Raw genomic sequence first — 14,069 nt, forward strand, 5'->3', positions numbered from 1 at the left:
CAAAAGTGATGCATTTCTTCAGGTAACAAATTATTGCAGTCTTGTTGGTGTTATGCTTGAAAGCGTCTTTGGGAACTTTAGAATCCATAGGTTTGCTACTATTTACAATAGCTGTTTCTGTTATTTTTGGCTCCTACTGCTGAAAACAGGAAAATCTCTACGGGATCACCATTCTGTTTTCTCTGTCTACTAGTAAACATCTGCAACACTGGTCCTTTATTCTCACCTGATGTTTCCCATTTTTTTTACTGTGCTTGCATTTCACTTGAACTGCTCATCAAAAGGAAACATAATAAACTATAAAGCTAGAAAACTAAAAAGCTATAAAATGGATTTACAAAAACTTAATTGTATGCACGATAAACTTACATCATTCTCCTGCACATCAGTCACTGTATGATGAGGATCAGGATAGTACTTCAAAAACTGGGCTACATAGGTCATGACGGACTTTTCATCTGGCTTGTCAACATCCACATCTAGACAAATATAGACCACAGTAAATTAATCTTTAGCTGAATGGCACAAATGTCTAAACAGTATGAATTATCACATCTGATTTAACACATGCAAGTAGTTAAAATTTTTTTCAACTATGCACTAGGTACCTTCTGGATCAAGGAGCCTTGGAATTCCTAGTTCTGCTTCTGCAATTGTGAAAGCTTCTTCCAGGTTTTCTCTATTTGACCTTCCTTTCACTTTCTCCATATCCACTAAATCTGGACGGATAGCATGGATAATGGAATGAAATGCAACACCACTCCTCCAGCTTTGTCCGAAATCTTTGATTTCAATTCCAACTTGCCTGAAAATATGAAAGAAAAAAAAAATTACTTGCAACAACATCAGGACTAAATGAAATAAGGGAGGAGCCCCACTGGCTATCAATTATTAACCCTAAACCACTTGTGGTCTCTGTAATGTTAATCAGGTTGACTGTAGCTCCATTGCATAAATTCATTTCTGCCTATGAAGAGCCAAGAGTTTTTTGTCATATATATACTGCATTTGTCTCCAGTAGACTTGCTAGTGGCAAGAAGCCAACGGTATTTTAAACAAATGAAGTGCATCAAGGTTCTCAAGGTTAATGTACAACACAGTCTGTGTATGTAAACAGCTCCATTCATTATTTTCTCCTCCTCACTACTTCGTACTAAGTACTTCGTATCTCCCTCTGACTACTGCAGTTCAGCAAGGTACACCAGTATCATAAAAACAAACAAACCAACCCAAAACTTCAGTAATCTGATGTCTTGCAAAATGAAAGCATGAACAGTGACATCACTGCTGTTCAGGAGAACACGTAGCAGAAATTTATATATATTCTTACCAAACTTCCATTTCAACTAAAATATAAACACAAATCAAACAATACCAATATACAATGAGAAAGTAATCAGAACTGCATCACACTCTGACTGCATCTTCTAAAAGTAATTCTGAAAGATACGGTGGTCTAGCGACTGCAAGACTGTTTTTTTACTTTGAGCATCCAAACTTCCTTTGAGGACACATTTAGACACTAAGGTAGCCTTATTATTGGGAGGCTTACAGCAAGAGTAGCTCTGAATGAAGGCCTCATTCAAAGCTCACTGTAATCAGCGAAAGGCTTTTAGTGACTTTAGCGAGTTTGCAAATTACAATGTGAAGCAGGGCTAGGCAAAGTGTACCATCCTTCCTCTAGGCTTCTTTCAACTCATTTCACCTACTCTTTCTGATAATGCTGATGGTTTCATTTATGAATGTCTTTCTGTTTTGTTTGTTTACATGTCTGGAAACTGCAACTGATCACTTTCAGTTGCTTGTCCCTTACCCACAACAGTGCAGTAGGAAGAATTCCAAATGACACATTGGATTGTACTGCACCACAAATTACTGTATTCTACCCATTTATTGGAGAACTGGAGATAGTCTGTATTTTTACAATTATATTTCTTTTCTTTGATGCACCATTCCATAACTAGCTGTTTTCTCCCTGTATTTTGCATGACTGACCTCTTCAAATAGCAGTGATTCCTTGATTTGAACAATTAAATCCATTTTATTATTTTAAATCTTTGATTTTTATTTTCTTATTGTGGAAGCTATCAAACTTGTATCTTTGATCTAATTTATGCGCTTTTTTATGACATTTTGGAAGCATAACAGACATGGGATAATTATGCTAAATAAGGGAGAAGATTCTTAATAAGAGATAGCAAGCTACAACTCAAAAATAACTTAGATTAAATAGAATGAAAGCTCAGGGCAACTTCTGTAGTAATAAGTCCCTTATATCACAAACCTGCAGAAAGATATTCACAATTTTTTTGTCCCCAGGCTCTCACCAGTATTTTGTGCTCCTACAAACTCTGTCAGTGAATAATGCTAAGCCAGTGTGGGACTTTCATTGTTACATTGAGTGTTTTGGCAGGACTAATACACTGTCATTCAGAAATCTAATTCCCCTTTCAGTTCCTCATTCTGCCAAAGATAATCCCACTCACTATTCAGAATCTATAAAATATGATTGTTTGTGAAATAATGCAAATCATTATTTATTACTTATTTTATGGTGGCAATATTTAGCAGCCTCAGTTGCCGAAAAGAATATGATCACAGGGAGCTGCTACATAAATACTGAGCAAAAGGACAATCCCTGACTGAGGGAGTTTAGAATCTGAAGAAGACTGCACTTGAGATACATTCAGTTTATGTGTATGTTACTTACTTTGCTGCTGTGTATTGTATCCATTTTAACAAAGCCTTCCTGGCACTTCCTTGGACCTTGGTTACCACCTTCCGTTTGCTTGGGGGACTTGCAGTTTCTGAACTGACAACACTCTCCACGGAGGAAGCACTGCCTGACAATGCCTGCAGCTGTGGGAGGTTGCTGGTAAGCTCTTCAATCTGTGGGGATAAAAATATTAATGGACTGTTTGTAGATAACCTTAATTCTCACCGGTTTCTTAAATAATTTCCTAATGCAACTGACAAAATAAAGTTGGGCAGAAGCTATAATTAACATGCGGTGTTAACTGTACATCAAAATAGCTTCAAAAATGCTAATGTATGTGCCCAGATAATGGTCTTAATTTCAGAGAGTACAAGACATTTAGCAGCTATTGACTTTCTTAGCACCCTAAAGCTGGAACAATATGCAAGTTTGTCATGGTATCTCTTAACGACAAATTACCATTGAAACAGGAGACAATGGCTTACGTTCATCTTGAATTCAAAATATAAAACACTTGACTAATTTCAGAGAAGGCTCATTAGATTAAAGAATGGAAGTGACCCCAATGATCTCATCTAGATAACTCTTCATTTACCACTGTACTGTTTTGGCATAAATTCAGTTGTGGTCTTGCTTAGAGGTACCTTGCTAAGTCATAGTGAGCATACTGCAGGCAAAGAGCATTAGTAGTGTTTGTGGAGGGTGTATGACAGTTATTTGCATCATGCCTCTCATTAAATGAAAATCATTAACTTGATTCTTCTAAGAACATGAATTTGATTAACGCTTTGGTTCTTTAACATAAAAAGGTTATATCTAAAGGATAATGCAACTGTCCCTGCTATGCTGTCTACATAAAAACAAAGTTTTGCCACATCACAGAATGTGTCTACCATAATGAGAACCACACCTCTCATGCATTTCTGCTTTCATTCATGTTAAAATGATGTATCTGTTTGTGACAACTAAAAAAAAGTGCATTAAAAAAAAAAAAACAATTAGAGTTTCAGTAACTCTGAGAACCATAATTTTCCTCATTTATCTCACTGAGCTATAAATTAAAAAGACAACATTAGTATCATTCTGGTTAACTTTTCTTCTGAGAAGGAGATCTGAACCACTGATGTGTCACATTGGTTGATGCTCAGAACAGCATCCCTGAGACATGACAGCTATATCATAAGAGAAGTAAAGCCAAAGAACTCCACAAAGAAAATCAACAAAATTAGCTGGGTTTTCGATTGTTGAGCAGCGACTCATTTTGTTAACTCTTATGGACAGGATTTAGAAAAGCATTTTTCTCTTCAACCTAACTTCAACAGAATGTAAATGATCTCTCCTCTATAAATTCAAACCCCTCTCAATCTACACCATTCACAGCTAAATTTGATCCTGCATCCCCCAGTGAAATCAGTGTGTTTACATGTATTGAAAATAATTACTCTGACATTGAGTGCACTGGAATTAGACATACAGCACAATCACCACTGAGGTTACTAAAGGTACTTGTAACAGGAATCCATAATTCTACTATCTTACTTTGTTGCTCTGCTGTGTTCTTCAGAGAAGGTAGAAGAATATGTTTCACTGATGAAGGAACCCCATCCCTGGCCAAGACCAATCTATTCCAAAGATAAATATGCAATTCTACCCAATGTGAAGTACCCCTACCATCAACTGTTGTTTGTTTTTTTTTACTCAGGATCAGATTCTCAGCTACCTGTAAAAGTGACTTAGCTATGGTGAAGGACTGGAACTATATACCATTTCATATGAAACAATGACCTGAACCATTATTTGAGCAACCTATACTGAAGTATAAAAAAAACGTAGTACCTGAAAATATAAAATTATGGTCCACATCAAGCCAAGCACAATAGAAGGCCTGCCATCAGCAATATCAGTTGAGTTTATGTTGACAAGTTTAATCTATATAGGAAAGAAAACGTGTTACTACCACACACGAAGAATGATAGTTATGAAATGCATTTCCAAAAGGTTTTATATTTTTAACGCATTTTTGTAATCAAATAATGTTTTTTAATTTAGAAAAAAAATAATCACTGAATGGTGCAACTTCACTTTTTAGATAAGTATACCTATAGGCAATGAAAGATTTTTAAGACCATTACATGCTATTTGTGGAAAAAAAAATTCATTTCAAGTAGAAAGAACAATAAAAATTACATAGAACCATTGTACAAACCGGAGATCCTCTGTATATGGACTAGCATGAAAAGCAAAAGGAAAAACATGATACAAAAATAAGTTTTAAATTATTACTTATTAGGTAAATGCATTAATTTAATTTTATAATAAAAAGCACATTCTTGGCACATCTTACAATACAATTAATAAGAAAAGCAGGGATTTCTTTCTATAGCTCTATTAGATTTGGAATAAAAAAGAGAAGTGAGTTTGAGAATAAACAAGAAAAGGGAGCTAGAAAGCATAAAAGAAACATAAGAGAAAAAAGAATGCCTAAGTTCTCCAATAGAGAGCCTCTTATTGTAAAGATTACCACCACCAGTTAAGGCTCCCTTGCAAGACAAACCTGACTATAGTTCTTTTAAAACAAGAAAAGAGTAGGAAAAAAATGCTAATCTATAGTCTGAATAAAATATTACCCTAAAAGAAGCTCATAAGACAAATGGCAGTAAAGGAGTGGATAAAGAGTGTATCATAAAGAAACTAACAGGTAGATAATGTTCAAGGAACTGGAATAAAAACAGGTAGTTTTGGAAAATTAGCAAATAAGCTAATAGTAAAGCAAAACTAAGAGTCTGCCATCAATCACGATATAAAAATGAAGGGCTGCTAAAATGTTCATGCAATGCAAGCTTGTTCATGGACAAAGGTTATGGAAAAACCTTGGAGAATAGGTTAAAGAAAAGCAGGAGAAAGACTAGGTGACATCATTTAAAACAACCCATTAAAAAACACCAAAAGCAAAAAAAATATTGGTCTTCTGGGCTGTTTGGTTCTTTTCCGAATCAAAACTCCACAGCCTACTTACTAGGGAAGAGGCAGAGGAGAAATCCCCACAGGTTTTATTTCCAATCATCACCAAGAAACCTGACAAAACTCTTGACAAAATTGACATTACTTGCTTCTCTACCACTCAGTAAGGAAAATTTTCTATTAACTACCTGAAGAAAAATATATGAAGAATCCCATTTTCTTAGCTGGACCAATTCCAATAGAAGCTTTTGTTTTTCTAGAAAGCAACATTTTTCTTACCTGTATTAAAGATCAAAAGATTTACATGGACTCAGATAAATCTTCTGATTAGGCTACTGTTCACAAAAGCATAGCCTATCTAGTCTAGTTATTGTGTTACCTCTGTCCTATACTCTATTAAAATGGATCTAAACCTATAAAATAAACTTTCCAGAACCACAAAAGAAAACCAGTTTGGTTCAGAATTCTATCTGTTAATTGCCAGCTGCATTTTTGCAGTATGACAGTCTGTTTTGAGAGTGAAGATAGGAAGTTGATTAAATGCTTTACTTTACTTAAATGCTTTACTTAAATAAACTTTACTTATGGAAGTAGCCATGGAGGAAGGACACCCTGCTGGCTGTGCATAGCGACCTGTCCCTGTTCATTCACCTCTGAGGATAGAGCAGGGACTACACACAGCTGCTGAAGAGGCATTTGTTGTCTGAACAGCATTCCCACCTTCTCTGGGAGGAAAAACATGACAGACTGGATAGATGCATCATTTGGGCTAGATTCAACCTAGAGACCACCTGCTAATGCACACACAGTCTACAGGACACACTGCATGTTTCCAACTCTTTCTAGAAGAAATTCTGGCATATTGATAGAAAGTACATAAAAAAAAAAAAAACAACAACCAAACAAAAAGAACAAAAAACACCAAAAACCAAAGACACACAAAAGGACAAGTCCAGGTAAAAAAATAAAAAAAAAACCAACAAAACACTGCATTCCATTTCTGATCATCTATCTTGCTATATTATATCTGGGATCTGAGCGGGGTTATCGAAAGTTCAAGTCACCCACTATGTTGTGACATGTAAAGTAGGGAAGCATGGGTTTTTTGCTCCTCACCCCAGCTTTGTCTTAGGACATACAGGTCTCACCAGAAAGCAGCTCTCTTTGTATCTAAGCCTCCATAGTAAACCTGTATATGATATGGTTTATATTAACTGTACTACACAGAACAGTGAAATTGTGTGTGAAAGCTGAATTTTGCTTCAGGAATATATTTGTCTTTGCTTTGGTCATCCATTTTTTCATTAAAAAAATGTTCTCTTATAGATTTCTTTCTACAGACATCTTGTTTTCCGTGTAACAGAAATATAATTAGCTCAAGATACCATAGGTTTAAAGAGAGGGAAAGAATATCTAAACCAAACAACTTGAGGTGTACAGCATTGTGGAGACAAAATTCATCAAGTGTTATATCTGCACTGAGAAAAATTCAACTAAAATGGAAAAATTAGAACAACAAAATACCTGCAATCTAATTAAAAAAAAATAAAACCCAAACAACACCAAACAAACCAAAAACAATAGAAGTAATTACAATACTTTTTTCATAGAGAGAAATACAGAGAGAAAAGCCAGGAAAAAAGGCAGATTACTTTTCTTTGATGTTCATACCTAGGTCACACTGAGCTTTTAGGTTCTCTGTCTTTTGTTAAATTTATAAAATATTCTGTTTAATTTCTAAAATGGCCACACAGCACTGACTTTTCCAGCAGCAAACCAGGAATTAGTCTGAAGTCCTGCCAAGCTAATAAGGGGTTACAGTGTTCTAAATTTTCATGTCTATACTTTCAGGGAGTAGAGTTCCACATGCACAACCTAGACCATAAATCTATTATTTTCATTATAAATGAATGCCTCTACTGAACTGAAAAGCATTGTTCTCTGCTGAGAACAGCAACAGGAAAGTAGGCAACATGAACAACTGAAGAGCACATTAAAAAAATTAAATAAAAAATAAAAGTAAAGGAGATAATCCAAAGCAAGACCAGGTTAGATGAGGCCTTGGGTGATATGATTTAGCGCAAGATGTCCCTGCCCAAACTAGATGATCTTAAGGTCCTTTCCAACCCTAACTACTCTATGAAAAATTACCCTATACGTTGCTACATAGTAGTGTGGGATCTTGTCACTTTTACTTTCTAGCAGCTTTTAGGCACTGTGTAGAAACTGAAAACTGCAAACATAACTCAAATTATGTAGAATAAGAACATTCAGGTGGATACAAATCATACATTTAAAGAAAGAAAAAAAGGAAAGTGCTACCAAACTTACCCGTCTTCCTTCTAGAAACTTAAGAGCTGTGCCAATGTTGGCAACCCAATGAATTCTCTTCAGCTGACGTCCCTGCTCGCAAGGCTTAAAAAGAAAGAACAGTGTAAACTCCAATTAGATTTATACCAATTTGCCACACAACGATGAAGTTCCAAATAATTCTAAGTATCCATGTACATTTCTGATTTACATGTAAAAATGTTCCTTGGAACAGTAAAATTGTATCTTGGCATATACTAACAGGGAGGACTAACAGATATATAGGGAGGTAAATTAGATACTTCTATTATGAAAAAGTTATATTAAAGTTGTCTTAACAACCTCAGGATGCAAGCTGTCAGCTTCAACCCATAAACATCACTAAATCAGAGAACTGTTTTTCTTATGTGAAATGAATTACGACTATTTTTACACACAGATACATATATATATGTATTTGACAGAAGACAACATTATTTCAGTAAAATATTTTTGCTTGCAAAAAATAAGTCCAGGTGGTTGGTATCTTAAAAATCAGTCTGCAGTGAATACATTTTACCTAGGGGATTTTTATCCATTCTCTCTGATATTTTATCGGCATTGAAAACCTCCAACTATCACAAACACTCACTGAACACTGAATTTTGCCGAACTCCAGACATGTAGGCTAAAAGAGGACAGGAGTTCTTTGAGTTAAATGAAGAACATATCCCAGGCTTCCAATACTCTACAGTGGAATTAAATCCCCCAATTAATCTTATATGGTAATGGAAATATAAAACTACTATAATTTAAATTCATGTTCATAGAGTTACAGATGCATTTAACAATGGCCTGCTATATATAGATAATGAAATTCCTCTTGCAGCTACTATAGAATACTTTATTCTGGTATAAATAAGTTTTAAATTAACCAGACATTACTATTGTCTTGCCTTTCATTAATTAATATAGGTAGGATACAATCCAATGAATTTCATTGTAACAGATGGCATCATTAAAATTCTTTTTCCTGTTTTACTACTTCTGTTTTGCCACAAGAGGGAGACTTTCTGTCTTGGAGGAACGGAAAGACAGGTGTATTTCAACAGAGCTGAAACACACTTTGAAGCATAGCTTTTTTCCCATGTTATAGTAAGATCATTACAGCAAAAAATTACTCACACCTCCATGGGAGCTCAGAACCAAGGTATATTTATGATTGTATTTGCTGTTGATGTATGCTGTACCTTGTGATATTGAAATCCGTATTGTTTCTCATTTATATGTGGATCCTGTAATTATTTAATCTTTGTCTAGTATTGAAAAACTTCTTGATGATTTCTTTCTTGAAATAGAACAACTTATTGATCATGCTGAAGCTGTCTTGACTCCATTTCTTAATAATGACTCAAGAAAAATTCATGTGCTTGGGGGGGGGGGGGGGGTGGGCATCATTATTTGGATTTAATAAAGGTGTTTTTGAGAACCACTGTTGTCTTGGATCAAATGTCTATCGTTGCAAGGCAATTAGATACTTCTCAAACAACTCCTCCTGCCAACCTTAGTGACTATTATGATCCCCATGAAGACTGGAAATCCTTATTTGCAAAAATTCAGGAAGCTATATCTAACGTTGATCCAAATTTTCCTATTCTGGGAAGAACAGCAATTCTATCCTCTGAATTGTATAAAATTCAGGAGGGCAATATCCAGAAAGCAAAAAGGCTTCTTTTGATGGTATGTTAATGCTTTAACGTGGGGTGAATCTGCGGTGGCAGGGTATATTGCTAAATTACAGACTTGGCTGTTGACTCTGTCAGCTTATAGAGGAAAAGATGCCCCAGTCTCTTACAGCCCGAATTCCTACCTGATTTTGGGTGTCACCTCCAATCAAAGGAGAGGTGAAATATGAAAAAGAGGTAAAAGTGTGGCATTTGCAAATTGCCTTCATATGAGGGAACCCTAGAGCAAGCTGAATGACAGACTGTTGGTCTTCTCCTTCAGATGCCAACACCCGATCTGCAAGCTGGTTTGGAAAACCTGAGAGCCCTTGGCCTAAAAGCCTTTTGGTTTTGTCCAGAATCACAGGCACAAAACTAGCCTGGCTCATAACAGACAGCTAATTTACCACGTACACACTGTGGCTTCTGTATACAACTTGGCTGTGAAAAAGCTATTTGGCATCATCGAAGGGTCTTTACAGAAGCAGAGCAGCTGTCAAGGTAAATAGATATAGGACCCCATGAAATCTGAGTGGCTGACATTTCCCCCCCACCAAGAGAAGCTATAAATTTAACAAGAAAAGACTCTCATTATTTCCTCAAGATGTATAGAAACAGCTTGCAGTTTAGACCTTGTTTGTGTCACAGAATAATGCCCAGATGAACTGCAAAGACTAATACAAATGAGCAATTTTTAAGAACTACTAAGACAAATTAAACAGAAAATGCAAAGTATCAAGAATATCAGTCTGTAATAGTCTTGTTTGTTTATTTTGTAACCAGATAGCTCTTTCTGTGAATAAACTTACTTTGCTATGTAGTAGTAAGGGGTTTTTAATGGTATTCAAATACAGAAACATATTAGAAAGTTATATCCTAGAGAAGTTATGCAACTATCTTTTATATACAGAAGGAAGGAAGTTCTTACCAGCTTCTGCCCTGAAAGAACCTCCAAAAGGGCAATTAACATTACCCCATCTTTGATATCTTCAAACAGATCATTCACCAGCATAGGAGGATTACGCTGAAAGGGAGAAGACTTCAGATATTATACAGGCTCACCAGCATTACATTCTGCTTCCCTTCCTATCCTTTGAAAAGAAGCACAAAGAGGGGCTGTTCCCCTTCTTTATGTTTTATAATGCTTAATATCAACATGTCATTCAACTGTTGCTTTGCCACCATATTGTTTAACCTTTTAACGTTTTTGGCACAGAACTGTAACACTAGATGCTTTGTGCCACTAATGATACAATGGGATAAAACCCTGCTCCCTAAAACTAGCAAAGAAACACCCCAACAACAGCCTGTGAGTCAACAAAATACTCACAGCTTACAGGTGTACATTTCACATTTCAATCTACTAGCATATTTTGCCTAGTGTCACAGAAATTTCACTCTCTCAGTCTGAGCAGTACATGGAGCTGTGTGAAGACGGAAGATCCCTAAAGCGGTGTAGCTGGTTGAGCAACACTGCTACTTTCTCACAGCTGACAGTTGTTACACAAAGTTGATGTATTTTCTCTCTCCTCCAGGCCTTGCAGGCTTCCAGTACTGTTAGCACTATGTCAGCTTCTACTAAGACAAATTGCTTGGCATATGTCTTTACATTCAAAAACACAGCAATGATAGTACTGAAAAAATATGTTAACAGATGATGTTTTAGGGATTTTGAGTAACAGGGTCACATCATTAAATCATATCTTCTACAATACATCCCAGTTTGTGGCTCTTGGCTGGTCAGTACTTCAATGATCACAAAATATCTGTTGGAAACAAAAAGTTTAAACTTGTTTCACCTGAAAAAAATGAAGTAAACACCCTTTAGCTCCCATGAGATTGTTAGTGTTCATATACCTGCCAATTAACAAAACACTAATAGTCATACCTGCTAATTCCCTAAAATGACAATCAGACTACAAAATTATTGAAATTACTTTAGATTCAATAATTTACTTTCAGAGTACTTCTGAAATAAAAGGTGGTTGTACAATAACTTGATCTATTACTTCAGTTCTGTAGAAACATAGATTTCAAAAAGATGAACCTAACAAAAGAAACACTGCTCTTGAAAAGGTAAAATTGCTTTAACGAATCAGGAGAATGCAAAGGTTTTCAGTTACCAAAATCAAACCATTCTGGCTTCATTGTTCAGCTTGGATGAACTCACATTTCAATGAGACATTATTTTGGCATAAAGTGAAAAAGTATCTCCTCTGCTGAAAGTAGTTTTCAGCTTAGATTTGATGTGCTCTAATAGCCACAAGAATAAAAAAGTCTATTTTCTATTGCATATAAAATAAAGCAGCATTGCAACTCATTACGAGGGTGTATTTAATCATAGTCCTTTTTCATTTCCTAACTATGCAATAGATAACGGATTGTATTCGTACTTAATATAACACCAGAGAAATCAATGGAGCAAACAGGTCACTGGAGATTAATTTGTCCCAGTCTTGAATCACAGGCAGCTGACATAAATGCAATTAATTTTCCTCACCTTCTATGTTACCATTTCCTGTTTGAAGTTCAGAGCAGCTTTGGTTTTTATCAGTATTATCACATGACATAATACTGAAGAATTTTGTGCTTAAATAATTCAGCAATAAAAACAAGAGGATTACATCGGCTGCCACCCTAATCCAACAGGAAGTGCAAGTCTAAACAATCTCACCACCTATTAAATGCCCCAGCAGTGAGGTTTGTCTCTTTAAATTTACTCTACAGTAATGAAAAGAGACAGGTTCTTATAGAGGGAAATTTAGGATACATTTAGATTGAAAGGTGAGGTTCACAGTGCTTCATAACCCTGGTGCCCATAACATGCCTGCCAGATGATGTGTCTTGAGCATAACACAGCTCCCTTTCAACTTAAGCAGTTTGGCATCCTTACACTCAAATCAGGGTACAGGCCAGAATTTGCCTCATGCCAACTCATGTTGGCCAAAAATCATTTAGAAACCACATGCCAATCAAGTCTGGGAAGCACCTCTGGTTTCCACAGTGTATAGCTTCACCCTATAGATAAAACCTCTCATTACCCATGTCTAGCTCTTCCTCTGAACCACCCTTCCACTGATCACGTCTCACTGACAAGTTACAAAAGTAGATTTTTACCCTAAATGAGGCATGGTGCTATTGTAAGGCTGTGAAAGTATCCCTGAAGACATCATCCAACTAAATTAACACCTACAGTACTTTACTTTCAACATAAATCAATTACTGGTTTGGGGAAACCTAGAAGAAGTATGAGAAAGCATTAAGTAAGCTGCAAAGCAGCAAAGAAACTGTGAAAAGACTTATACCAAGCTTAATAAGACCTGCTGCTCTGAAGTGTGAGAATCACAGCAATTGTCCACAAGTCAGGAGGCTGAAATGTACGTTTTGTTTTTAGAAGGCTGCATATTCATAAACATTGCCAGTGTTCAGCAGCACACACCATGTATATCAATAAAACAGGAACAGAAGGCAGGTATAACAGCTCTGTCACAACATCTCCTGTATGAGAGTCCGCTAATATAGAAAATCAGTTAATGATGCAAACTTCCAAAATGTTCTCCATAATATGCTTTATAATATTTTTCACTACCCTGAAGATGTTAACACCTAACTACAAGGAGGTAAGAGAGTCTTTGTGCTTCATAAATAATGTTTTCTTTTTTTTTTCACTACTCTGGCCACACAGCATAGAATTTACCCTACTATTATTATGACTCCAGCCTCCCTCAGAAGTACGGCATGAGTCATAGTTTTAGTGGCATGTACTGAAGAATAGATTCTTCTTTTATGTAAGGATTCTACAGATACAAATCTTATTCCCCATGATGATACAATTCAGGAAGATACATACATTAGCTGACACTGAGAAGTTCATACACTTAACTATTATATATGGGCCATTGCACAGGATGGCTTAAGCTATTTGACTTTTTCCAGGCAGATCCTCTACTCAGATTAACATAACAATCTCTGTTTGGAATGGATAAATACCTACTCCGTGGCTGCATATATAATGTCAATTTAAATGAAAGGAGAAAGTGAAGCTGTATGGTGCTTACTTAGTCTCCAGAGAAGAATGAAGGAGTTTAAAGATGCATTCAGTTAAAATCTATTGAATGCTTTTTATTCTAGAGACTCAACAGGACTTAACACCTATTCACTTGGCTGCCTTAATGCACTGCCAAAATACTATCTGTAAACCAGTAAAAGCAGGGACAGAAAACTTATTAAAATTTTGTAATCTTGAAAATGTTGAATGTACTCCTGATTTTGGCTTTTTGCATGTAAATGTAATGGCACAAGCAATCCAGGAGGTTCCTCGATTGTGTGGAAGACAACTTCCTTCTGCAAGTAACAGAGGAGCTGACAAGGAGAGGCGC

The 14,069-nt window shown here is 36.0% G+C and overlaps 1 protein-coding gene across 15 annotated transcripts in view; it reads right to left on the reverse strand.

Annotated features, from left to right (window-relative positions):
- Positions 1–14,069, reverse strand: part of SYNE1 (spectrin repeat containing nuclear envelope protein 1) — a 291,594-nt gene that overhangs the window by 220,399 nt on the left and 57,126 nt on the right. For 12 of the 15 annotated variants that reach the window (XM_057405922.1, XM_057405914.1, XM_057405992.1 and 9 more), the window contains 7 exons: positions 10,619–10,714; positions 8,009–8,092; positions 4,923–4,943; positions 4,553–4,645; positions 2,711–2,889; positions 609–805; positions 370–479 (listed from right to left, as the gene is read on the reverse strand). In XM_057405922.1, the coding sequence (XP_057261905.1) occupies positions 370–479; positions 609–805; positions 2,711–2,889; positions 4,553–4,645; positions 4,923–4,943; positions 8,009–8,092; positions 10,619–10,714 (780 nt within the window). The remainder of the gene's footprint in view (positions 1–369; positions 480–608; positions 806–2,710; positions 2,890–4,552; positions 4,646–4,922; positions 4,944–8,008; positions 8,093–10,618; positions 10,715–14,069) is intronic. The other 3 variants (XM_057405932.1, XM_057406024.1, XM_057406016.1) reach the window with 1 other exon arrangement.

This window comes from Pezoporus wallicus, unplaced genomic scaffold, assembly GCF_028554395.1.
Source record: "Pezoporus wallicus isolate ANWC-B61680 ecotype Strahan unplaced genomic scaffold, APGP_CSIRO_Pwel_v1 contig_3817, whole genome shotgun sequence".
In the NCBI taxonomy this organism is placed as follows: domain Eukaryota; kingdom Metazoa; phylum Chordata; class Aves; order Psittaciformes; family Psittacidae; genus Pezoporus; species Pezoporus wallicus.